This window comes from Antedon mediterranea, chromosome 9 (genome assembly GCF_964355755.1).
Source record: "Antedon mediterranea chromosome 9, ecAntMedi1.1, whole genome shotgun sequence".
NCBI lineage: Eukaryota > Metazoa > Echinodermata > Crinoidea > Comatulida > Antedonidae > Antedon > Antedon mediterranea.
This window is the reverse complement of record NC_092678.1, coordinates 18,262,954-18,290,608: the sequence shown is the minus strand read 5'-3', so window position 1 is coordinate 18,290,608 and position 27,655 is coordinate 18,262,954. Positions and strand designations below refer to the sequence as shown.

At 34.2% G+C, this 27,655-nt stretch overlaps 1 protein-coding gene across 3 annotated transcripts in view; it reads right to left on the bottom strand.

Annotated features, from left to right (window-relative positions):
* LOC140058769 (uncharacterized) overlaps positions 1–27,655 on the bottom strand; it is a 74,287-nt gene that overhangs the window by 19,433 nt on the left and 27,199 nt on the right. For 2 of the 3 annotated variants that reach the window (XM_072104508.1, XM_072104509.1), the window contains 2 exons: positions 27,024–27,106; positions 9,702–11,846 (listed from right to left, as the gene is read on the bottom strand). In XM_072104508.1, the coding sequence (XP_071960609.1) occupies positions 11,772–11,846; positions 27,024–27,106 (158 nt within the window). In that variant the 3' untranslated portion in view covers positions 9,702–11,771. Of the gene's footprint in view, positions 1–9,701; positions 11,847–27,023; positions 27,107–27,655 lie in introns of those variants that run through there. The other variant, XM_072104510.1, reaches the window with a different exon arrangement.

Genomic DNA, 27,655 nt, shown 5'->3' with positions numbered 1-27,655 from the left:
AATACATAAGACATTGAAATCAGGGAATGGTTCCATGTTTTGGCAATCCATAAGACCTTGAAATCAGGGAATGGTTCCATGTTTTGGCATTCCATAAGACCTTGAAATCAGGGAATGGTTCCATGTTGTGGCAATCCATAAAGACCTTGAAATCAGGGAATGGTTCCATGTTTTGGCATTCCATAAGACCTTGAAATCAGGGAATGGTTCCATGTTGTGGCAATCCATAAAGACCTTGAAATGAGGGAATGGTTCCATGTTTTGGCATTCCATACGACCTTGAAATCAGGGAATGGTTCCATATTGTGGCAGCAATCCATAAGACCTTAAAATCAGGGAATGGGTCCATGTTGTGGCAATCCATAAGACCTTGAAATCAAGGAATGGTTCCATGTTTTGGCATTCCATAAGACCTTGAAATCAGGGAATGGTCCCATGTTGTGGCAATTCATAAGACCTTAAAATCAGGAAATGGTTCCATGTTGTGGCATTCCATAAGACCTTGAAATAAAGGAATTGTTCCATGTTGTGGCAATCCATAAGACCTTGAAATCAGGGAATGGTTTCATTTTTTGGCAATCCATAAGACCTTGAAATCAAGGAATTGCTCCATGTTGTGGCATTCCATAAGATCTTGAAATCAGGGAATGGTTCCATGTTGTGGCATTCCATAAGACCTTGAAATCAGGGAATGGTTCCATGCTGTGGCATTCCATAAGACCTTGAAATCAATGAATGGTTTCATGTTGTGACATTCCATAAGACCTTGAAATCAGGGAATGGTCCCATGTTGTGGCATTCCATAAGACCATAAAATTAGGGAATGGTTCCATGTTGTGGCATTCCATAAGACCATAAAATCAGGGAATGGTTCCATGTTGTGGCATTCCATAAGACCTTGAAATCAGGGGAATGGTTCCATGTTGTGGCAAACCACAAAAGTCCTTTAACAGTCCTTTATTACTCTTCGGTATCATTCCGTAGGTCTAACTTATTTACTAAAAAAAATTAAATATAGCTGAAAAATGTTAATAGAATAATAATTTGTTTACATGGGAAGTGGGTACTTTTAGGATTATCCTATTTCCTTTTAATGGATATAGGTCACATGAATATTAAGTAGGGTACATTTACCCAGGGGAATTATTAACCCACTTTATTCAAGTTTACTAACAATTATAGTATTAACAATATTTTTAAATGATTTAATTGATTTACATTTATTTTTATCGCTTATTGGTCTACAGAATGAAACTTGAACACAGATTTAGGTAAAGTCTCATTTATTAATAAGATATATAGCTCCCAATTTAACATTTCTATTGTGTATTATGAAATTGATAATAACCATACCTAATTTTGACAGTGGTGAAGCTGGAAGAGCATAATTTTTTTGTTGATGTAGTGCAATAATTTTTTTTTCTGTGAGCTTTACTAATACTTATTCATCATGCAAACTTTTTCTAGTGTTAACAGATTTAAACATTCATCATAAACATGTGGCCATGTCAGAATGACGCATTAAAAATTACTATTACTACCGTATGGGTATATACTAAAACAAGGCCAACAGCCATTAAGTCGCGTGCTACAATGCATAGTGATACCGGACCGACATACAGACCGATAGACCGACAGACAGACCGACAGACATACAGACCGACCGACATAGTGAACTATACTGACCGAAATTACTGAACATGTTTAAAAATGTTGAAATGTTTAAAAACATTTATATTTTTTTAATTTACACGTGCGTAGCCTGTCACTTTCGACGTGCTCGTATAACGTAATTTCGAGTTGAAAAGTAAGTCAAGAAAACAGAAATCGGGCAAAAAGAGTGCGTAATAACATTTAACGCGCAGTGCGCACGCAAAAATATGCGCACTCATGGCAATTTTGTAAACGCTTAAAATTGCCTGAAATGTACTCTTATTTCATCGAAAATAAATTTTGAAAATGTTAAGCGCGCGTACGCATGCGTTACATGCGCTACGCACGTAATTGTATTGCCATATGATGATTTATGCCCTGAAATTTATGAGTACCAAATTTTATTTAATTGTGATTCATGGTTGTGAAGATATGATTACAAACGTGATTTCGTTAAATCGTGCGTAGACCGCATAATTTTTTATTGCGCACCGTGAAAACATTACCACATTGATTCCTGGCCATAAGGAATATACTGTGAAAAATTGACCTAGCTAGATTAAACTGATATCAAGATAAGGTCAGAAAGCGATAAAATGCATAGTGATACCGGACCGACAGACAGACAGACAGACAGACTGACCGACCGACATAGTGAACTATAGAGTCGCTTCCACGCGACTAAAAATCAAGACTGCTGAAATGGCAAATGGTAGCATACTGTACAATTATTAATGTCAAATACAGGAGCCAACAATATTAAAAAGGATTTAACATTTCAGGCAATTGGCTTTAAAGAGTTGACATTTTATGGGTGGTTGACATTTTTGGCAAAACTATGTAAAAAATATTGTCCGAGATGTGTATGTTTTGATAAGATTTGTTACATAATTCTTGGAAAGATGATTGTAGTTTTATTACAGGATATTGTCACTGACAGCTGGTAATGGCCTTGTAGGTTGTCACTTGAAATTAAAAGATAATGTCACTAATTTAACATTTATCCTTCACCAAAAGTTGAATATTTTTTTAATTTAAAAGTTATTACAATTCAACCACTATTTAGGGGACACCTTAGGGTGGATACTGGGGGTTTATGTTCCATTTTCAAGAGGGGGGGGGGAAGGTGGGGGATGTCCGGGTTCCCCCTAAACTTTGCTAATTGTAATGCAAAAGACAGGACACTAATAATAGGATAGGACACTAATTTCAGTTAGGCTTAAACCATAAAAAAAATATAGTTGTCATTGCTGATAAAGGAGGCTTAGCATTTATTAGGCCTAGCCAGCTAAGCAAACTCAATTCAAGAAGGCTCATCTTGTGGGCTGCGATCGCGACAGGGTCTACTAGCCTAGGCCTAAAATTTGCCATTTATATCATTTTCTTTTCCCGTGTTCTTGCTGCCAACAGTGGCGGAACCAGGATTTTGAAATAGGGGGCCATGGCCTAAAAATGGCAAATCCTCGATCCGTCACTGTTGGCAGCTAGAACATGGGAAACGAAAATGATTTTGCACAGTACATATATACATTTACATTGACACCTTAGAGAAAGACAAGTGTACCAAATGAACAGGTTTGTATGGAAGAATCATGTTAAATTTGAGTATTTAAGTGAATAAGTAAATGATGTACACTCAAGCTACAAAAAGTTATAAAGTGGCACTTATGTACGGCATATCACAAAAGCATATGGTGACAAAAAAGTTGACAAAGTTAAATAAACTTTAAATAGTGACAATGTTAACCTACTTGGCATGAAAGACAGTTTTAAAAATAAAACTTGGCACAATTATTATGTCTAAAAACAATGTACATGTCCATTAAATTGTTTTTACCACATCTGTTTGTACATAAAATTTACCTTGGCAATTCTCATCCACCACGTAATTATGTAACAACATTACAGTGTGTATAAAAAAGCACATTTAAAGATGTATTGTCCCCCAAAATCATGAAAAATTTAGATTTTTAAAATCGGACTTTGAATAGGCCATTTTGCAGTTTTAATGAAGTTGTTCACTTCCATAAGAAAAAAAACGGGGGAAAAAATTATTTCACCTATAAAAAGACAAAATAAACAGTTAAATTACCCAAAAACTCATTGTCTTCCAGACAATTTGACCATTTTTTGCTTTAAATTACATTTTTCTCAGGTAAATAAATTTTTTTCAGACCCAATTTTTTGTGAGAGTGAATAACTATTATGTGACATTAAAATAACATATTCAACAAAAAAATTTAAATAAAATATTTTTTTAGGGAGACAATATATCTTTAACTAGGCCTGTATACGGTCAATTTCTTAATGAGATGAAACAACAATGTGTCTCATTAATAAGGATTAGCTGAAATATTAAAACATATACAGTCGACTAAGTCAAATTCGCGTAAGTCGAAAAATTGCAAAAGTCGAATTTTTCTGAAAGTCCCAATTCTTTCCTATTCATTACTGTGTAATTTTTATTAGTAAGTCGAATTATTTAAGTTGAAATTCGTCTAAGTCGACGTCTTTGGCAATAAATAATGGATACCGATTTCGAATAAGAACGAAATGTATTTATTACACGTTTTCTTATTGTTACGGCTTAAACCATAAAAAAAATATAGTTGTCTTTGCTGATAAAGGAGGCTTAGCATTTATTAGGCCTAGCCAGCTAAGCAAACTCAATTCAAGAAGGCTTGTGGGCCGCGATCGCGACAGGGTCTACTAGCCTAGGCCTAGCCTTAGCGCGGCTAGTGAGTGAACCTAGGTCTAGGCCTAGCATTTTTATTACAAATCTGTAAGTCGAAGTTTGCATAACTCGAATTTTTATACTAGTCCCATTATATTCGACTTAGGCGGAGTCGACTGTATTACCTCTCTTAATAGGGATGTTCCTTGAGAATAAATAAAAAATAGGTTACACAACACATACAATTAGTTACTACTAAAAACATTAAAACTAAATAACCTCATGAAAATGTTCCTAATAACAAAATTAATTAAATTAAAATTATAGCATCTGCAGTTGTCAAATTCATCAGCAAAAACTAATTTAATCAACCTTGAAATTGGTTTGTATTTTGTTGGAATATCAAAATTCATATTGGCAATGAATAAGTACTGGACTAGAACCATGGGAATAATGCATCTGTATATCTTTTAATATCTAGCTAATCACCTAAAACCTTGATCGCACTGGACTTTGTCAATCTAACAGAATTGTCAGCTAGTAAATTGATAATCTGAACATTGGCTACAAAATTTAAATTAACAAATGGATGGGCAATTTACCAAACACTGCCTGACCAATAGAACATCTTGGTAAAATCTCATAAATATTGGTAAAACTACGATAAAGAAAATCTGTATGAATTACTCAGGTACAAACAATGGTCTAGAAACTAGAAAGTACCATGTCCTGGCAGCGATTTTTTTTTTCGTACATAAGTTGGGGACCCCTCATGAAACGTCACAAAATAAACATGAATAATTCATCAGTTAAATTTGTTGTTCCGTGTGCACCCAAGCGTATAGCAACAAGAAGTGATTACACAACTGTGATACGATACTTTCTACAGTAGGCCTAGGATTCTAAGTCAATTCACGTGATTGCCTTCGCGCACTCTTCTTCACACAAAATGTGTCGAGTCGAGGCTAATCAACAGCTAGGCAAGACATTAAACTAAGTAGTAATTCATTGGACATAGCCCAAATAAAGCTTATGACCCACAAGAATAAAGAATGTGTATAATTTGTGTACTGTATTTTTTTAATTCTGCTATTTTATTATCAAACAATATGCATGTACTCAAAGGAACTTTAAAAATGCCCGTATATGAACACATGAGATGGGAAGATTTGACCCACGAGAATAAAAAATGTATTTTTGTGTAATGTTTATTGTTTAATTTTGCTGACTTATTACTCGGATTGTGTCATACCAAAGATAACTATCTTTGGTCATACCTAACACACACACGTCACACACACCCACAGAGCTACTACTAGAATAGACACACATGGGTTTAGAGACTAATAATTAGGCCTAATAGTATTAATAGAAACTAGAATTTTAACACGTAATTCTTTAGTAATAAATTATATTAAAAACACCATAAACTAAAGGCTGATTATTTCGACAATCCACACCAAACGCTGCTATCTTCTATGAAATCGCACGCCGCAACAACAGCGGAGATAGGCCTAGAATCGTACCGCACTTGTGTGCTCACTTCTTTTTGCTATACGCTTGGGTGCACACGGAACAAGAAAATTTAACTGATGAATTATTCATGTTTATTTTGTGACGTTTCAAGAGGGGGTCCCCAACTTATGAACGAAAAAAAAAATCGCGTCCTGGCAGTGGCGGATTTGGTGAATAGGATGGCTAAGTAGCCACTGTGAACGCCACTAAATTTACCGAGTTTGATATAAAAACCGACTGACATACAAGTTTCTACGTAGGCCTGAGTAGTTATAGATGGGGCTGGCTATGTCAGAACAGCAATGTTATATTGTAAAATATTATTTTCGAAGGCCAAAATTCTGCCTTAATTCTTGGCCATTTTTTTACGGCACAATCTGGTAAAAGTAGAGGCATAGAGATATTATAGTGAACTATAATAACTATAATATCTCTATGGTAGAGGTCACCGCAATCAAAGACAGCTTGGTATTGTCTATACTGGTGCAAGCATAGAGATTACTGAAGAGAAAATAATAAATACGGACTCTATAATAAACTGTATAGTATAACTTTTATTAAACTGGAAGTCATTATACCTATTTTCACAAGTTACCGGCACGTTCAAATCAACTTTCATTTGACATTACAACATTCAACAGGAAAAAACAGAAAGTAAGAAAGAAGCATTTAAGAAGAGAAAATTAATATATACTGATTGAATACATTTTACACAGCTTGGAAATCAGGTACAATTGACCTTAAGAGTTTAGTAGGCAGTTAAGTTTGTATGGGATCACAGAGTGTCAACCACTCACTCTTGAGACATCACATCCCTCAATAGGAGTATGCCCTAGTCTGGGGGGTATGGAATGCAAATGTAGCATTTTCTACTAAGTACTAACCCTTGAATTGTTTCTATTCAAGGTGTAAATTTGTTTAGACTTTGTAGGGATGTTGTGTAGGGTTAAGAAAGAACCCCTATTATTGGGACACTTTCAGAACCCAACAAAGGGGTGTCTGACTAAATAGGGATTGGTTTTAGTTGTCCCTTCATTCAATTCACATGTGTCCTCTTAATAGGGATGTCCTCTAACTAGGGATATCCCAAAGGAGGAGTTTCATTGTATAAATGAAAAATAAAAGTGATAACCTGTTAAATGGTGTTCTAACACCAAATCAATTTGGTGTTTTTAACCATTATTTTCAGTCTGCCATATAACCAGTTGTCCTGTTTCTGCTTCCAAGAAATTGGGGTAAATTTATTCACAATGGTTATTAACCGGTTATTTTTTCGCAGCCGAAACAGGACTTCAATTCCAATTGGCTTTCTCTCTTTGACAAGACAATACATTAATAAACTTGTTTTTTTTTTGTAAAACATTGATGGCCAAAAAAATATAACTTATAAAAAACATTCCATCAAAGAATTTGTTAAGATAGATACTTTTTTTTACAGGGAAAAAAGAACAAAATACATCATTAACAACATTAAAAAGAAAGAAAAGCCAGAATGATTAACAAAAAATGTTCTTTCAAATCATCATTCAAATGTATGTTAAAAAACATTTGCACAGACCACAAGAAACCACGAACTTCATACTAACTTAATTGAAACAATTAGACGTACATCACACACCGCTTTAAAAAACAACCACTGAAGCAACAAATTGCATTAGGTTTCATACCCAAGGGCGTGCACAACAAATTTACGAGAAAATTACCCATAATTAGGTCACAAAAGAAGAGAAGCACATGCAGTTGGTTATGCTAACGACATCTGATGGATCTTCATTGCAATGGCTAAACCACAGTTTGTTCTAAATTTAGTTAAAACTAAAACGATTTATTCCATGTTGTTGAGCATGCACAATATTTTGCTGATTCATAGTTTCAGTATGAATCCACAGGGATGGATTACAGTGATATATAAACAGTGTTTAAAAATAGAAGACTCAATATTAAGAAAATAGAATCACAAAGATTGCAGAGAAAAGAGGCATACACTGCAGGTTAGCAGATCCTAAAGAATAATAAAAGGCTGCTAAATGCTAACTTATTTTTCACAATTGTTATTTCTCGAGTTGCTAAGAATATACTATCCCTACAATGTTTGACGTTTTGTAAAAATAATGCATATTACTTAAAAAACAATAAACCAGGTCATTCCTCGTCTTAAATGTATGTTTTATGATAAAAAAGAGAAAAACAATGCGCTACCTAAGTAGCTCAGATCGAATGTTCTCATCTAAAGGCTAACTAGGCTTTAGTTTCTGTAGGCCTAGCTGGTAAACAGTGGTAACGCACGAATATTGTACGCTAGCTATAGGCCTAGTCTGACGTTGTCTAGTAGCTGTATTAAATGCGTTTCTGTTTTTGGCGGAATCCGTTAATACAAACAAATTGGGGAAAACCCGGTATTTTTGCTGAAAAGTTAATATGATTATTCTATTTGTTTTGCCTTTCAAGTGTGTTTTTTTTTTTGGTTTTAATTTTTTAATTTATTAATTTCACAACTTCACTAAACTGACCAAACAAAAATGAAAAACAAACAAATCAACGTCCAAACATTAATACACATAAATCGATTGCTGCATTAAATTGAAGCCCATGACTTGGCAGTACATGCTATTAGGTGGTGCAATAGTGATTGTGCAATCATCTATGTTTGTCCATTGTGTTGATTTAAAGATTTGTAATGATGATGCTTGTTTAATGCATTCTGGAAGCACATTCCATGCTCTTACAGTACGCGGGAAAAAAGAATATTTGTATTTTGTCAAGTGTGTGTGTAGTTTGTGACCTTAAATTAGATCAAAAAAACGAAGGAACACCAAGAGTGTGAACATTAGTCCTCATCAACATTGTAAACATGTTTTCATCAAAAAGTCAGGATATATTAAAATATTTCCTTTAGACCAGTTTCCAAGCAAATTACATTATATTGGAAGAGTCTATGAGTCGACAAATACATCTATATTTATTACTCGCTTTGATAAAATCAGCCAGGCTGTTTTAAAATATATTAAAAATTGTTATTAGATGGTCAAATCATGACATTATCGTTTCAAAAACATTTCGTTTGATTGATGTTATATGACAGGCAGGTGGCCATTTAAACCAAAACATGACTATACACTCACGCAAATATAGCACAAGCTGAAAAAGGATTTGATAATTTAATTAGTATATGGTTTGTTTTTTGTTTAAAATAAGAGCCTGTCATATGATTCATGTCACATGACCAATGTCACATGATTCATGTTATCAATTTACTACAGTGTACTTTTCTATTTTAATATTTAGTCAAATTTTAAATTTCAGAATTTTGCATTAATAAAAATGTTTTTTTAATGAAAATCATATTTATATAAAAACTTTTTTCACTTGAAAATTACTATAAAAACTGGAAAAAACTATTCTAAATAAATATTTTGACTAGCATTAAAAATTAAAATTTAATAATTAAGTTAATATGTAACTTTAGCCAATATTAAAACCTATAGTAAGACTGTAACTGTAGGCCCTACATAAGTAGTTAGAAAAGTGCTAAATATTAGTGTTAGGCTGTGTTTATACAACACCCTAAATTTGAACACGTCTTTAATTTCTAGCATGTTGCACGGGCCGAGGTCAACATCACAAAAACCTTGCAGTTACACATTAAATAGTAATACCGTGTTATACTGTAATTCATAATATAAGTTGTATATACTCGCATGCATTATGAATTAATATAAGTTTTATAAAGGATTTTAATAAAGGATGATTTCGTTTAAAATTTAGTTTATTCAGTTATTGAGTTTTTAAATGGATATGCGTAGCGTGTTGTATAAACGCGCCCTTAGATTGATAATAAAAATTGGGTTTAAGTGAAGTCAGACGCAAAATAAAATCACTATAAATGCAAAGAATAAAATCTTTCCCTTTATTTTTTTCAACACTACTATACAATTAGTATACCGTAAATCTTCTAATTGTAACCCTGGGCTATTATTCTTTGATTGTTTTTTAGGGTGGGTTACTATTAGAAGGGGGTTACTATTAGAGTAGTGGGTTACTATTACTAATCTTAAATTAGGCACAGGAAAATAGTAACCCACCTCAGCTTTTCCGGTCAGCAAATCATAGCAAAATAATAAAACAGTACGAATAAATAATTTGTTTGAACTCTTAACTGTATTTTATAAACTCAAAAACGCTCAATCCTCCCCCACTCCCGAGATCAACATGCATTATCTCCTTGTTTTCAAAATGCGGCTGCATCATAAACGACCAGTCTTCACAAATGTCATTTTGTCAATAGTTTTTGAGACTCTAATATTAACCCCCTTGGTTACTATTAGATTAGTGGGTTATTATTATAGATTGAATTATAAGGTAGGTAACTATTAGAAGGGGGGTTACTGTTAGAGTGTGGGTTACTATTATAGATTGACTTATAAGGTGGATTACTATTAGAAGGGGGGTTACTGTTAGAGTGTGGGTTACTATTATAGATTGACTTATAAGGTGGGTTACTATTAGAAAGGGAGTTACTATTAGAGTAGTGGGTTACTATTATAGATTGACTTATAAGGTGGGTTACTATTAGAAGGGGGTTCCTGTTAGAGTGTGGGTTACTATTAGAAGGGGGGTTACTGTTAGAGTGTGGGTTACTATTAGAAGATTTACGGTAATATTAAAATTCTATTTATAAAATAGCGCATAGTTATGCCATGTACCTGTATCTTCAGTAAAAGTTTGTTTTAAATATCAAAACAACTATAACTAAGCAACCTTTATTGATTTTTATTATATTTATGATATAGTGATAAAAGAGTGTAAGCACCTTAGTGTTGGCTTAAAATTAATTTGCTACAGTAGTGACTTCCATGATTTTATCTTCAAAAGGTAAATACAAATTGTGTGTAAATGAGACAATAAGGACACTATCCCAACAATTTAATTCAAATTTTCTCAGTCTTTTATCTATGTATTTTATTATCCTATATCATATACCGATTAGAAATCAGCGGCCAAATGGTGGCCGAAATGATCTAACAGAGAGAGAGACTGTACAGTTTATGGAATACACTGTTGTAATCTTTTTGTGGATTTTACTTGTTTGCCCATTTTATTTATTTAGTTTCCTTATTTTCGGTTGTCCCGGAACAAGGGCAACTGATTCTGCAAGCCCAGTAGTTCAAATTCAGCGGCCAAACATATGGTGGCCGAAATGATCTAACAGAGAGAGACTGTACAGTTTATGCAAAACACTGTGGATTTTACTTGGTTGCCCATTTTACTTTAGTTGCCCTATGTACATTTTTGGTTGTCCAGGAACAAGGGCAACTGATTCTGCAAGCCCAGTAGCTCAATCGGCTAGCCAAGTCGCTTTTAACTAGAAATTGTACATCTAAATATCTTAACCAAATGGGGCAGTTTGATTTTGCAGATGTTGATGAATAGAATTTGTAAGGAACAGATGAAAACAGTCATCATGATGGTGTTGGTAAGAAAACAGTGCATGTTTAAAATCAACATGCTCTCTTGGTTAAACAATATGGACTTTACGCATCAGGATGGGAAGAGCTGGATGACAGTACATGTCCCAATTTGCAGTTGTCTTTTGTTAAAAACCATGTTACATTTTAAATCGAAATTCTATAACATTAGCATAGCATACGCAAAGGTATTATGCTCCAACGTTAGACTTTGAGTAGAACAGTTAGATGAGAAGGTGCGCACTAACACATTGATTTCCGAACGCGATCATTGTCGTAAATGTTAAACCTGATTTGTGGAGCGTGAGCAGAGCGGTAGATTGGATCGTAATCCGACAGAATTACAAAATAATAAACATTCACGCTTCAGAGTAGACAGTAGCTACTTGCATCCGATTCGCCCATCCTGATGCGTAGAGTCCCGAATGGTGCGAAACAGAAGACATCAAGAACTCACGGTAACTTCAAAACGTCAACTTCATTCTACGTGCAGTTTGCTTCTTCTGTCTGATTGCCTTACGATATCGATTCCGTGATAACTGCAAGAAATAAAATATAAGAACACGTCAACTTAAGATTCTTTTTCCAATTTTATATTTTTGATGATGATAAAAAGGAAAGTTCAAATAAAAGTAAGGAACGTGACAACATGGTTCTATTAAAATTACTGGTAGATACAACTTAAAAGCAAATCTGCACTGCAGATTATAGTGAACTATATTATATATCTATGCTATTGCTATAGCTCTCTTCTACTGCCTACAAAAGTAATTGTAAGTCAGATTATAAGCAAGTCAGATTTGGTACAGTATTATTAATCCATATTGAAATGGATAATGGGATACGAGTATCAAACCTGCACAAAGTACACTTAGGATCTTCATATATGCACACACAGGAAGATAAACTTACCCAGGTATACCGGTCTAGCCACCCACAGACATAAGCCTACCCAGAGACAAAAGCCTACCCAGGGACAAAAGCCTACCCAGGGACGAAAGCCTACCCAGGGACATAAGCCTACCCACAGACATAAGCCTACCCACAGACATAAGCCCACCCACGGACATAAGCCCACCCAGGGACATAAGCCCACCCAGGGACATAAGCCCACCCAGGGACTTAAGCCCACCCAGGGACATAAGCCTACCCAGGGACATAAGCCTACACAGGGACATAAGAAACACAGGGACATAAGAAACACAGGGACAAAAGCCTACCCAGGGACATAAGCCTACCCAGGGACATAAGCCTACCCAGGGACATAAGCCTACCCAGGGACATAAGAAACACAGGGACAAAAGCCTACCCAGGGACATAAGCCTACCCAGGGACATAAGAAACCCAGAGACAAAAGCCTACCAAGGAATAGATCGTTTCTATTATTTATTAAACGGTTGGTTTCAATACAAAATTATCCATGCTATTACTCCTATGGAAACTTAATGAGCAAAAAAATAAAATTATAATAAATGTCTCTCTTTATTCTTTACTAACTGTCAAAGACCATTAACGTGTGATCTATAAAAAAAAATCCATGAAATGAAAGTATGACCACTTTTTATAATCAACTCGTTATGTTGGCCAATGTTGGTGAATGTCCCGCATGAATGCTACTGTTCAGTTTCTTTAAAAATAGATAAACGATTACAATCAAAAGCAATTACCGTCAATTTAAAGTATAATATAAAAAAAAAACAAATGAAGTTAAATCTGCCCGATTACACTTGTCAAACAAAATTAGTTCGATTCTTAAACTTTTTACTTGTTTAACAAATAGACACAATGACTATAAAAAGGGTGAAAAAGATAAATGTATCTTATCTTATTTCTGGCAATATCCTAAGAATATATAGAGCATAATTATTTTATCATTCTTTCAAGATGTATTGTCCCCCAAAAACATGAAAAATGAAGATTATTCAAATCAGACTTTTAATATGCTATTTTGTAGTTTTAATAAAGTTAATCACTTCCGTAGAAAAACAAAACAGAAAAAAATAATGTTTTCACTTATAAAATGACAACATAAATGGTTAAATTCAACCGAAAACCCATTGGCTGGCAGCCAATTTGACCATTTTTTGCTTTAAATTACAGTTTTTTTCAGTTAAATACATTTTCTTTCCATCCAATTTTTTGATAACAATTATGTTACATTAAAATGGCATAACTAGTGAGCGGCCAAATATGGTAATAATATGACATCATTGTGTCCATATGAGCACATCACATATTTTTGTCACATCAAGATTTAAAGTGCAGACAGAGCTTACCCTGTACTGTCTTTTTTACAAGTTGATCTTTGACTAGAATAAACCAATTCGAGGTCAGCACATTAGGGGAATTGCAGGGGTCGTCACCAAAGGGGAGTCTGTACATCCATCCAGCCTTCAATCATGTAAATCAAGCTTTACAACCGTAATAATTATACATAACAAATAATTATATCTAGGGTTCTGCGGTGTGACGATAGATGGCGCTGCGTGATTGCTGGCCAACCAAAGAATGCGTCCAATGCTACTATGTTGATAAACTATATAGATCTGTATTTTTTTAAACTTAAACTGTACAGTAGTTGATGATTAAATAGATTATTAAAAACAAATATTTAGTGATCTTTTGAAATTTTTGTTTGTTTTTATTAAAAATTATTAAAGACCCCTTCCCTGCAATTTTGGACGTTTTTTGGAAAATAATACATATATATCACTTTAAAAACATTAAACCATGTCATTCCTTGTCTTAAATGTACGTTTTATGGTAAATTATGATAAAAAGTGAGAAACAATGCACTATACCTAAGTAGCTTGCGGCGATCGACCTCTCGTGGACGGTGTTTTGTAGGCCTAGCTGGTAAACATCGGTAACGTACGAACATCGTACGCTAGCTATATACCTAGCCTGACGTTGTATAGTTGCTGCATTAATTGTCTTTCTATTTTTGCCAGACTCCGTTGATACAAATTGGGGAAAACCCGGTATTTTCGCTGAAAAGTTCTTCCATTTGTTTTGGTCTCACGATCGATCGAAAAGTGGGCGAATTACAGGTGAAAAACAAAAATATCAATCCGCGCGCAATGCATTTTGGGATTTATAGCGGGTTGCTATAATTATTAGAATCAACTTATTTTTCACATTTTTAACCGTTTAAAGACGAAAAAAGTTATCGCAATAGGACCATATAGTATTATTTTTACATTAAATATAGTTTGTGATCTTAAATTAGATCTAAAAAACGTAGGGAAGGGGGCTTTAAGTTTAAACTTGGAGTCACTCAGGCAGGTTAAACGCATTTTTGGTTGGCTAGCAACCAAGCAGCGCCACCTAACGTCATTACGTCAGCACCGCAGAACTCTATAGTGCATGAATAAATCGTTTATTTCAAAATAGATTTAAAATATATTTTTTATATTTACAGCAATTTGGCTCAATTTTTGCTCCTAAATAATTATTTACATCAGTGGGTGATCGTCGACAGAAATACCCAAAATGCAATGGGCTTTGCCTGTCAACAATTCAGACGTTACTGCAATGTCAATCGCTTTCAATCAAATACCAGTAACCTTTATTTTGCATTGTAGTTAAAAGATGCACACCACTATTACCAGATCGATTTTAACTGGTATTTTCAGGCTGGCATTTAGCCGATTACTGAAAATTTGTTTTGTTTGTGCTGCCTAGAAAATGGGGGTTAATTATTCATATCGTTAATAACCCGACCTATTAGGAGAATAGACTGCTTCTAATATGTTATGTCTGGAATTCTACATTGAAAGTGCAGGTTTATTGAAATTAAAAATGGCCAGACAAATTGTATATTAAAATTTTTTTTTTTATTGTATATACACCTTCACCTTTTCTTTTTGGAGCCCCATTGGTCAGTAATTTAGTGCAAGACCAATCAACTTGTATGCGTATTTAAGAATATAGAAGTCTAAAACTAAAAGTTTGTTTCATCGTATGCAAGCTTGGTTCCAACTAGGGTGCAATAAAATTTAATCTTACCAATCAGAACATGGACAAATTAGGTAACCTAATTTATAGTTCCACGATCAGAAGCAAGATGACATGTTGCTTGCAATTGTTCAAACTATTGTATTACATTGTGTAAAGCTATTTGCTTTGCATCCAATTGGGAAGGACCAAACTTTATTTTTATTCAAATAGCCTTGCGATCAATATAGAAATATTTGACACCATTTGGTAGATATGTTGGTGACACTCGGAGAAGATGAGTCAAACACCAGACAAAGAGAAAATTGTCATTGGGATCACTTATAAACTTTTACCCCATCATTAAAACTGATAATAAAACATCAAACATACAACACGCATCAAATAATGTTAAAATGACAGTGAAATTCAGTTAAAACACCCTCAGCCTATCCCTATCCACATGTTTATATCTTTTTCTACAGCTGATTCTAGCAAGGTTATAAACAAACACCAACTTTAAAACTCGTTTTATAGTCAAATACTATCATCATCACTATACATAGTCTAAAATGTTTATCATTGTCTGTGTTTTGGCACATACTCTTTGTTACAATTGACACATGTCTATGCCAAGACACACTTGGCAGCCATTATGTGACATTTTATCAAACTAAAATTAAGAATAGGTACAGTATATTCAGATCTATGGAGTTATAATAGTTAAGTAAGTCATAGTGGAGCTGTAGCTTGGTGGTTAACACGCTTGCCTTCCAATCCCAAGGTACGGGTTCAATCCTGACATAGTGCCATGGTTGTAACTCAAAACTCGTTCAACTCCACTTCCTAGCCTCAAATGATACTTTGTTTATGAGCATTATAAATTATAAAATAGTGTATCCATCCTGTAATTGGCGAGTTACTCGCTGTTGGACGCGTATGAAATTTAAAAAAAATAAAAATTATAATTAGCGTTGTGACAACAAAGTATGAAGACTTTCTAAATTGTGACAGATCAGGGCGACCAAGTATGATGAACAGGGAGGTTCCTTTTTTTCCTGAACACTTTCCGTACAATGTATTGTCACTAAAAAGTCACTCAAATCCTAAAGGTTGCTACAAAACTAGGGCAGTGACAATCGACGATAGATAAACATACATTTTTTTTGCATAAAACAAAAAAAAATAAAAAAGTTTTCATTCTAGAACTATCCTGTATAGTAGTACTATTTATGTTGTCTGATAATAATATTTTTTTTAATGACGTCATGATCAATAAGAACAATAAAATCGTTGGATTTGACAATATTATTTTTATCATACACCGCATAAATAGAAAAATTGTTTAAATTTCTTTTTTTTTCATGTAAGAAAAATGTATATTTATCTATCTTTCGTCAATCGTTATCGTCCTAGTGTAAAAGGGCCTAAACTCACCTAATTTTATTTTTAATGCACATGGCCAAAAAATGTAACACACTTGAAGTTTCATAAGTCGAGTTGTATATCAAATTATTGCACATCAACTGAATGCATTTGTATACCCAATTCAGACAAATCAATGTCAAGACAAACAAAATATTAAAATAGTTGTACAGAGCTCTACAATTACTTCCCAATAAATATTTATACAGTTTGCCAGGTTGTCAACTACTCCGCAACAGCTAATAACATCATTCTAAAGTTTCCCTTTTGAACACCAAAACAATTGTTAATTTTCTTTGTAAGAACAATTTCTCAATGATATCGCTGTGCAGCGTGAAAGAGAAACCGAATTCCGTTTGGCAGGGGCACAAACCAAACAAAATTAGTAGACTAGACAGGATCTGACAAACAATTAACAAACTAAAGGCGTAAAACATTGCAGATTGTTGTTGATTAAAGCCATTAATATTGCTTAAAGATAAAACCATATTGTTTGAACACATGTAACCCCCACTCTTCCGAGATGTGCACTGTGTTCCTTAAAGGGCTCGCAAGCAGATATAGAATCTTTATAGATTTTTAAGTCACTGTAGAGATTTGTACACCACCAGAACTATTGACAAGAAGAGCCTTGAAATTGCCAATCGTTTGCAACAACTCGAACCAACATTATATATACTTTCATCTTGAACAATAAGATTTACAAATCCTGTGCTATATAACAACCTCTCTTAAGAAGTAAGTCGCATAGCGGCCACTCACTCTCTCAAGGCGAGCATGTTCTTCTTCTTTATTCAATGTATATGACACCTTTATTATATTTTTACTCGGGATACCCGAGTCTAGGACTCTCTCATCTTCCATCCGACACTATTGAGCCAACCTTTCAAGTCCTACAAGTTCTTTACGCGTCGTCTGACGGCTCTGAAACATGGCATGCATGTACTAGGGTAATAGGTGAACAAATATATAGAGAGAAAATGTTCGTACTTCAATGCAGAAATATGACATCATAAACATGGTACCAATCGAAAAAAGTGCGATTTATAAAGTATTACTCCTCCCTTATAATTCGTTGTAGTATTGAGCTGGGATTTGGCATGAATATACTACAGGGACATGTCCTCAAAGCTATAGAGCCGGATTTTTTAATTTCAAACCAGATTTTCATCGTAATATAGCCGTGTTTGGTGTCACTTCAAAGGTCTTGACTTGGAGAATAAGAATATATACAGTCTGTAAAACCAACCTATGATATTGTGACGTCATTACAGCTTCTTTTGCTGTACCCCGAGTATCGCACATTCCTGCTTGTTATTATTAGTATGATAATGCAATGTGATTATTACAATAACTATTGAAAGAAATACAGAAAACCTATATTACTGAATGAGCAGAAGACCATAACATAAGACTATTGTTCATATCATTAAACATGTATTTTATAAAAATATACAAATATTGTGTACACTTTAAATTTATGTCAATGACTACGAATCAGATGTCTTATAAGATGGTTAAATGAACCAGATAAACACCGTAAAAAAAACAAATTCTAACTGGTCAACCATACAACTCTCTGTTGTTTCAGCCAATCACGTGTGAGCACTATATTAAAATCTAATCTCAACGCACCAATTTTTTAAATACAGACACAATAGTTATAGTGCTGATCCTAGAATCTCAAGGTCAAAGTTCCAATCGTTTAAAACACAACTAAAAGTTAGATTTTATTTAGTCAAACTTCAAATCAAATTTACTAAATGTCCATGGATAAAGTACAGGAAATTGCCAGTTAGCAGGCCATTGCATTACATCAAGTTTTTTACAATAATTGACATCCCTTGATAGCGGTTAAATTCAACTGTACTTAATATCGCATACACATGGGGTACATTTAGAGCGCACAGGAGGGAGACTCTATACTCGGGGGAACCCTAAGACAAGTAAACAGCCTTGAAACTGAAAGACAATAATCTTCACAAATTTATCTTTTCTATCAGTTTCTGATTTTATCATAAAGAAGACAGTGCAGTTGTCATCTTAATGATGAATGGACAATGAACAATGTATGTTACAAAACATGAAAGTAAAAGAATTTGTAAATGTATGTCACTTGATATAACCCAAAAAAAATGTGCCTTTTAAGCCTGTTTTCCACTAGGAGACTTAGTTTATGCAAATCCACCGTTTCGCAGATAAAATTTGAATGCAAGAGCAAATATTATATATTTTCATTTCTATCGCATGTCTCCTGAGGTTGTTTCTCCGAAGTGCTCCATAACGTGATTAAGCTGATCATGTTATTTTATTTTTTTTTTTTTTGGATCATTTTAAAATTCACATAAAAAGACAGCTTAATCATGATCAGTAAGCATGAGCAACATTAAATGTGAACGTACAGTAGTAAGTGTCATTAAAAATATAATCGGATAGTAATAATGATGACAAATGGCTGACAAAGCCCTCTTCCTAATACAAATTTGAACGATGATACTCAATTTTCTTTCTTCTTTGTTCGGAAATCTTTGTTCCTTTCCTTTGTTTAACTTTATTATTTGTCGTCCCATGACTGTACGTTATGCAACAGCATCGCATTAATATATCCAGGCACCTTCCCTTTGTAAGTATCCGCAAAACTCTTGATCTTATCGCAACCCATTTAGATGTGGTTTCTATTTTAAGTCATGTTAGTATTAACCTTTTTCTTCTGAACTTTCATTTTGGAGTATTTTGTGGCGTTGTTACATTCTACAAGTGTTATAGTCTTTAACCACCTGGCCAGCTCAGGAGGATTCACACAATGTTAGAAACAATGTATTAATACAAGAATCAAGATTTTGCCAATGTGTAACTGGCCAAAATGCTCAGAGGAATCAGAAAATCTATTTTGTCACTTAAAAAAACGTAACATTTCCAGCACCTGGCTAGCCTTGAGGATTCGGACAATGTCACTCGACATGTTAGAAACAATTACACTTCTGGTTGAAAATCTAGTGTGTCACTTAAAGGACATAACACTTCAAACACCTGGCTAGCACCGAGGAGTCGGACAATCTCACTTGTTGAAACATAAGGACGGTTTTAATACAACACGAAAATGAAATTTGACAAGATGAAGCTGACTGAAGACTCGGCGGATTTGGAAAATCTGACTTGTAAAACATTGTTACTCTAGCGGTTCGGACAATGTCAGTTGAAATGCACGAAACAACAGTGGAACTTCTGGTTGGAACATAAACATGGTTTTAATAGAACAAGAGAATATAGATGTATTTGTGTCACTTAACAAACGTAATACTTCAACCACCTGGCTAGCTCAGAGGAATCATTTGACATGTAAGAAGAAACAGTGGGAACTTCTGGTAGTACAGTTGTACACACAAGGATGATATTAATACAACACAAGACGATTTTGTCACTCGCAGAAATACTATGCAGATTTAGAAAATCTAGCAAATCTAGCTTGACACTTAATCAAAAAGTAATAATTCAACTTTTGGGATGCTATTTATAAAGCTTGGTTCGCAATAGGACATAAAGCAATAGTTTGGATTTGATTGGTCAAATAATACTTGTGTATATATGTTGTATCCTATTTGAACCAAGCTTAAAGCATCTTTCACACCTGATCCGGTCCAGGTATGGTCTGGCTCCGGCAAATGAAATCGCATCATGTTTCACACGGCTATGTGCTATTCTTTTTACTTGATACAGTATGCTTGATTTTCACGGCATTCAAATGCAAAGTTGCTAATCCTGGACGCTCAATTGTGATGTGGACCTGAACTGAAGCCGGACAGGAACAGGTGGGAAAGACCTTCAGTTAATTTGTAACTGACAGCTATTACAGGAGCTGATTATAAACGTTAATTTGGTTTGTAGTAGGTTTGTTAATATAAATTCATTTATTCATTTTCAGTTTCTTTTGATAAGTCACATTCACAGCGATACATTCAGCGATTACAATAAAAGAAAAGAGAACCTATAAAATAATAAAACCTAAATCAATTCCTGTCATTTGATTGGATGATTGTGGGTCACATGGTGTGCAATAGTACCTCCATGTGAACATTATTCTACTGCAGTAACTACATTGCACTCTTTTAATATGTAATTATTTAGTAACATACAGATGAACATTTTCAATCAACATACAGAAGTTATTCTCATAAACCTTTACATGGAAACAAGACACAATTGAACCTTCTCTTTGTTCGAAATCACTCCACAAACCATAGTTACGTTTCATATTTAAAACATACGAGAAAAACAATGTAGCATCAGACAAACTTGAACTCAGGGTAGGATATCATACCACAGTCACAGCTGCACTTAAATATTACTACGTTTAGTACTGCTCGAGTACAATCACATGATTGAGTATAGTCCCTCCTTCTTAGGCAAAATGTCATACCCAAACTCAATACAGTACAACTACCTTTGAAAATACAGTCTAAAAACATCACAAAGTCAAAGAGAGTCAAGGATTATATTAATAAAACCTCTTATAACACCTAAATAAATTTCATCTTTTGATTGGACGATTGTGGGTCACATCGTGTGCAATAGTACGCACTATTTAATGATTGTTAAATAGTACTTTTTTTTAATCTATTTTCTGCTTCGAACAATCGGTCTATAAACATCAAAGTTACTGTATGTGCATATATAAGGTAGCAAAGGTTATACTCATGTTAATAAAACCCATTATAACACATAAATAAATTCCTGTCATTTAACTGGACGATTTTGGGTCACATGGCAATCAAAAAATCAAAGTTATCGGGCATATCCAAGGTGGCAAAGATGTGTTACTAATATCATTACAGAGTAATAAACAATTTCCGCATGTTTTCACAATCACATGACCTTCAAACGGTAATAATTAGGGTTTGTCCATGAATATCGATAGAAAAAAAGATAAGAAAAAAACACGAAGGAAATTGTAAATCGCAAAACGAGTGATCTGGAAAGGCTGATAAGTAAAAGGTTTCCACAGAACAGATTTCAAAATATGTTTTATTGGGTGAAGCCAAGGAAAACTTTCACTATGTGTTCTATAAATATTAAAGAAACAAGTTTATAAAATAAGGAATTTAAAAAATACGGTAAAAAACTTAATAGGAAGAGTATTACTAGATTTAAAAACAGTATCTTTTTTTTGTGAAAAGAAGTTCTAGGAGGTGTGGACGAGTTGATTGGCGAGACAAAAATAAAACAGTATTTTCAAGCACCCTCAAGATTCCTTTTGGTAAGTAATAACGAATTTGTAAAGCGCCAATTCCAGCAAAAAGTGATCCAAGGCGCTGTGGACTTAGATGTTACATCTTCTCAACAACATTCTTCTCCCCTAAGGGTCACATCGTGTCATCGGCAGCCCTACGGCGCCATTACGGCTATGGCTATGGATTACGGTTCCACTGTCTTAACCGCTCGGCCACACTCACCCAATGTACTGTTTTAAAATTAGACTAGGTGTCTCCTATCCAATACAAGTTTCAATATAAATTTGTCAAAAAAAAAACATTATGCCAACATTCAGCAGCGGGTATTGAAAAATGGACCAAGTGGACGCCACCAAAACACCCTACTACCGGACCTGCCTATGGGCGATACAAATCTTGTCGGACCTGATAAAAGAAATCTTTACTTTTATAATGCACAAATCAATGTCTTAAATAGTCTGACATTGTTAACTGTATTCTCACAAGCATCCATATTCATCAGTTCCCTTATAGTCCATAGGGGAGTCCCTAAGTTATTAAATATTAATATAAAATACGTCATCAGAAAGCACAGCAAAACAATGTTAATTAAATATGTAGAATTTTTCATACAACAATAATATTTTCTTTCAATACATTTGCTTAAAGTTTTTAATCATGACCGAGTTTCTACAATTTCTAGGGTCAAAGTTGTGGCAGACGTACACAATAGGAGGAAAAACAGGAAAAACAATCAACTTCCTTAGAATTCTGATGCACGTCAGGAATGACGCCGTAAGGATTAATAAAACAATTTGATTTGAAAACAATTCAATCAAAATCAAGTTTAAATTCACAATTTAAAAAATTATTCAATTCGAAGCAAAAAAACAACAAAAAAGTCAATTACTTCAAAATTTAAACATCTTCGCATGAGGATGGATATTTTGATCAGTATCACTGTCTGAATCATTGTAAATTGATTGTGTATTATAGGATCATAACTCTCTACAGTGTGTCATCTCGCCAAGAAATAGGAAATTTTCAATATCAACAATTAAATTCTAAATATATCATTTATGATTCTACATTGTTGACATTCTGTTGACTAGCAGTTGTGATTTGACATTGAAAATATGCAAGACAAAAACTTATATTTTTCCTGTTGAATCATATTAAATTATTATACTTAATATTTTTAAGAAAAAAAGAGTACTACATTGTCCTAAAATGTATGTACTTGAATCTCTATTGAAATGAATAATTTAAAATGCATCATTCATCCCATCTATCTTTCCAATCAAGGATAAGTTTATCAATGCTGTCCTTTCTGATGTTTACTCGTATTTCTTAAAGTCACTTTGTCAGACATAAACACCCTTCTTCTTCTACCCCTCACCCCATCTATATTTAGAATCAAGGAGGTTTACATTTTAAAAAGTGTTTCAGTTATGGGAGATAAATTACCCAATTACAAATATGATACGGTCAAAGTGTTTCCACATCTGCTTTACATGATGATGTTCGTTACAAGATGTACCAACATGCCCTAACTAGATTGGAAAACAAACAGCCTTTTACATGTTGGTGTAATGGTAGGTTTTACTTTACAAAACTGTGTTTTGTGTTGGTTTTTAATTATTTTATTAATATCATCTCTCTCAAACATTTGATTAAAAACTGAACATATTTGTTACATTAAACATGTGTCATAAGAATCGCAATTGAACATTTTATTTACATTTTCACTTTGATGAAATTAATAGTTAACTTCATTTTTGTCTGTATCGTGTAAAACACACAGACATGTTTAATTAAATGCTGTAATAAGAACAATTTAAGTTACACCTACTTTAAAGTTTCACTTCATGTCAAAATAAATCTACTGTGCACAGTAACTACATGTGTTTATTCATTAATAAGCTATTATTTGTCAGTCTTTTTCAAATTAATCATACACTGTACAAAATACAGTTACTGCAGTAGAATAGTTTTGCCATGGTTACACGTCAATAGTCAGATAATGATTATATACAGCCACTGTGTTGAAACACCGGTTCTCGTCAGATCAACGAAGTTAAGCAACGTTGGGCCCAGTTGCGTTCTGGATGGGAGATCGTCTAGAAATAGCTGTGCCGATGCTGTATATACACCAAAGAGTCATGGTGTAATGGTAATCGGACTAGCATGTGATAGGCATGGGTTCGAGGTTATCGGTACCATACTAATTGCATCCTTAGGCAAGATGCTTTAATAATAATAATAATAATAATAACAGGATTTTTATAGCGCACATACCACTCAAGAGTGCTCAAGGCGCATTCAAAAAAATAAAAACAAATCATACAAATGCCTGACAAATAAAATACAATTTCTTTGGAGGGTCCCCATCCGTTCTCGTTCTGTCGCGGTCCCGGACCCCTACCTAGGTGACCAAACAAAGGAGCCTCATCCTTCGGATGGGATGTAAAGCCGTTGGTCCTGTGTACTTACACTACCAGTGCACATTAAAGTACAAGTAAAGTAAACTATTCGAAAAAGAGTAGGGGATCGTCTCCCAGTGTGCTGATCTGGTAGGCGCTGCACTGCTGGCTGCCGTGGGTCCGTGGAGGGCCTAATCCGAATTTCCTCAGTTTCCAGTTAAACTTTAGGACCAATAATAATACATTTTTAACATTTAATTTAAGTTGGCCCTTTTAACTGCCTCTAGTTCATCGCAAGAAATTTTAATTCATAATATTCACTGTCAACTTTAAACCACATTAAAGCATATAATGAAAAAAAACATTCACGAAAAAAATGTTACTATGCTAAAAGCATGAAGTAACCAATTTCATAGAGGTATACACCCCCGGGCCAACATGAAGGGTCAGAACCAGGTTGTTAAATAAAGCCTGATTATTTTGAGTTACACCTACACTAAAAAAAGACAGTAAATATTGCGCTGAGGAAGACTAAACAGGCAAATCAATCACATATAATTAACCTTTCCATTAAATACGAACGTATTCCCTCGGATTTTAAACTCGCAAAAGTCATGCCCCTTCATAAAAAGAATTCCAGAACTGAGGCTAACAATTACAGACCTATAAGCATTCTCTCCTCAGTTTCGAAAATTCTGGAGAAGGTGGTATATATAAAAGTTTCCGATTACCTTGAAAGGAATCAACTTATCTACGATCATCAATCCGGTTTTCGTAGATCATTTTCTACCGACACATGTCTTATTCATCTTAGAGATCACCTTAGAGTTCAAATGTCAAATGGTTTATTTACGGGTATGGTTTTACTCGATGTCCAAAAGGCCTTTGACTCGGTCAATCATGATATTTTGTGTAAAAAACTTAAGTATCTAGGATGCCGGTCTATCGGTTGGTTTCAAGCGTACCTGTCTGGGCGAAATCAGATTGTCGATATTAAAGGTACCAAATCGGACTCTATTGAGATTGGATGTGGAGTCCCCCAGGGTAGCCTTTTGGGTCCTCTCTTTCTTATTTACGTGAATGACCTACCATCTAGTATCGAAAGTGATTGTAAAGTTGTTTTGTACGCTGACGATAGTGCAATTTTTTACTCCCATAAAGATCCAATCTCAATCCAATCTAAACTTCAAAACAATCTCGTATCATGCAATAATTGGCTGATCGACAATCAACTTTCGCTTCATATGGGTAAGACCGAATGCATCCTGTTTGGTTCTAAACGTAGATTAAACAAAGTAAACGAATTCTATATTGATTGCTTTGGAACGACTATAAATGGATCAAAATCTATCAAATATCTAGGTATTGAGATTGACCAAAATGTATCAGGTGACGTCATTGCCCGCTCTGTTATAAACAAAGCAAACGGCAGACTGAAATTTCTGTACCGCCAATCATCATTTCTTAATTCACATTGACGAAAATTCTTAGTTTTGCTTTAATCCAACCGATGTTCGATTACTCGGTTTGCTCATGGTCTTCTACGGTAAATAAAAATTTAAAATCAAAATTACAAACGACTCAAAACAAAATGGTTCGTTTTATAAAAAAGTTAGGTCCCCGATCTCATGTTGGTCAATCTCAGCTAAACGACGTTGGTATGTTAAAAGTCCAAGACCGTGTCGAATTTCTTAGAGTCTGTCATGTTTTTAAAATATATAATCATTGTTGTCCACCTTATTTATGCAATCGTTTTATTAGAATTTCAGACAGTCATAATTACAATACTAGGGGATGCAATTTTAATTTTAGAATCCCAACTATCAAGCCAATGGCACATGTGACCTTTTTTTACAATGCTATTAAAGAATGGAATAATTTACCAATTAACATTAAGGAATCACAAACTGTTTGTTGTTTTAAAAGTAAAGTTAAAAAGTATCTACAGGAACGTTCACTAGCTCTAGAAACTATTTAATTAAGCGCTTCTTCTTTTTTCGATTGTCCTTTTTGCTGTTTTTTGTAATTTTTATATGTTGCATTGTTTGTCCCTTTGCTGTTCTTTCAAAGAACCTCATTGGAAACAAGTCCGTAGAGGACTTTTATGAGTTATCCTTGGCATCCTTGTTTTATATTGGAATTTTTATATTTGCTAATTTTAATTGTATGTCTGTGATATTTTATGTACTGATGTCGAAATAAATCAAATCAAATCAAGTCTATCAGCACGAAAGAGTCTATCGGCATTGATGAAGTTATTGGCATGGATGAAGCTATCGACATGAATGAGGCTTTTGCCATGGATGATGAATTTGGCATGGATGATGAATTTGGCATGGATGATGAATTTGGGATGATGAATTTGGCATGGATGATGAATTTGGCATGGATGAGGATATTCGCCAGTCAATGGTGCATGTAATCATGATCGGCCGTCACAAAATAAATATTTCTATAATTGACCTCGTTTCCTATCAGCAAGGTCGATATAGGTACTTTGAATTCTGTTGTCTTATTGGTACATGGAACTAGGTGCAATAGAAAAACTATTGATCCATTGCACTGTCAACCATTGCACTGTCAACCATTGCACTGTCAACCGTGCCAATAAAAAATAAATTAATCACACGTTAGACATTGCCATTAGCATGTGTGCCGATAGCAATATCTTCTTAAATTAAATTCACACTTGAATTAATCTCAAACATAGTTTTTGATGGCTTACCGTCATAAGTTGTGAGCGATTTTCCTGCCACTTCCGTGTTATATTTTCAATGTTTTCTTTTCTATAAAACTGCAATGGACCGTCTATAAAATAAGCAAAATTATCAATTGAATATTAGAATATATTATGGTACTGTAAACATTAACATACTTGCTTGCTTGTACAGTAGGAGGACATTTGGGTTTAATTAAGCTATTTACTGATATTTGATGTAAATTACTACAGACCTTGAAAAATAGTTATGTCATGTTAATTCATATCATAAACATGTGGGTCATTGGTATGTGCTGCCTTACAAAATTCCTTAAAAAAATTTTGGCAGATTCTAGGTGGAGGGCAATAACACAGTATGCTTAGGTCCTATGTCAAAAATGAAAATCTCCTTATTATCGGTAAAAAGGCATGTTTTTAAATACTATGTATCACACCTGATTGTATTCTTGCTATTTGATTGGTTATACACATCACATGTCATTCAGAATTTGATATCTAATGGTTTTTGTAAACATTTTTAGAATGTTTGCCATGCAGGTTGATGACTGATCCGTGATCGAAAATCAACTTGTGGTGCGCTACATCTAAAATTGTTCTACTCTGTGTCCAAAGTTGGAGCACTGAATAACTTTGCTGAC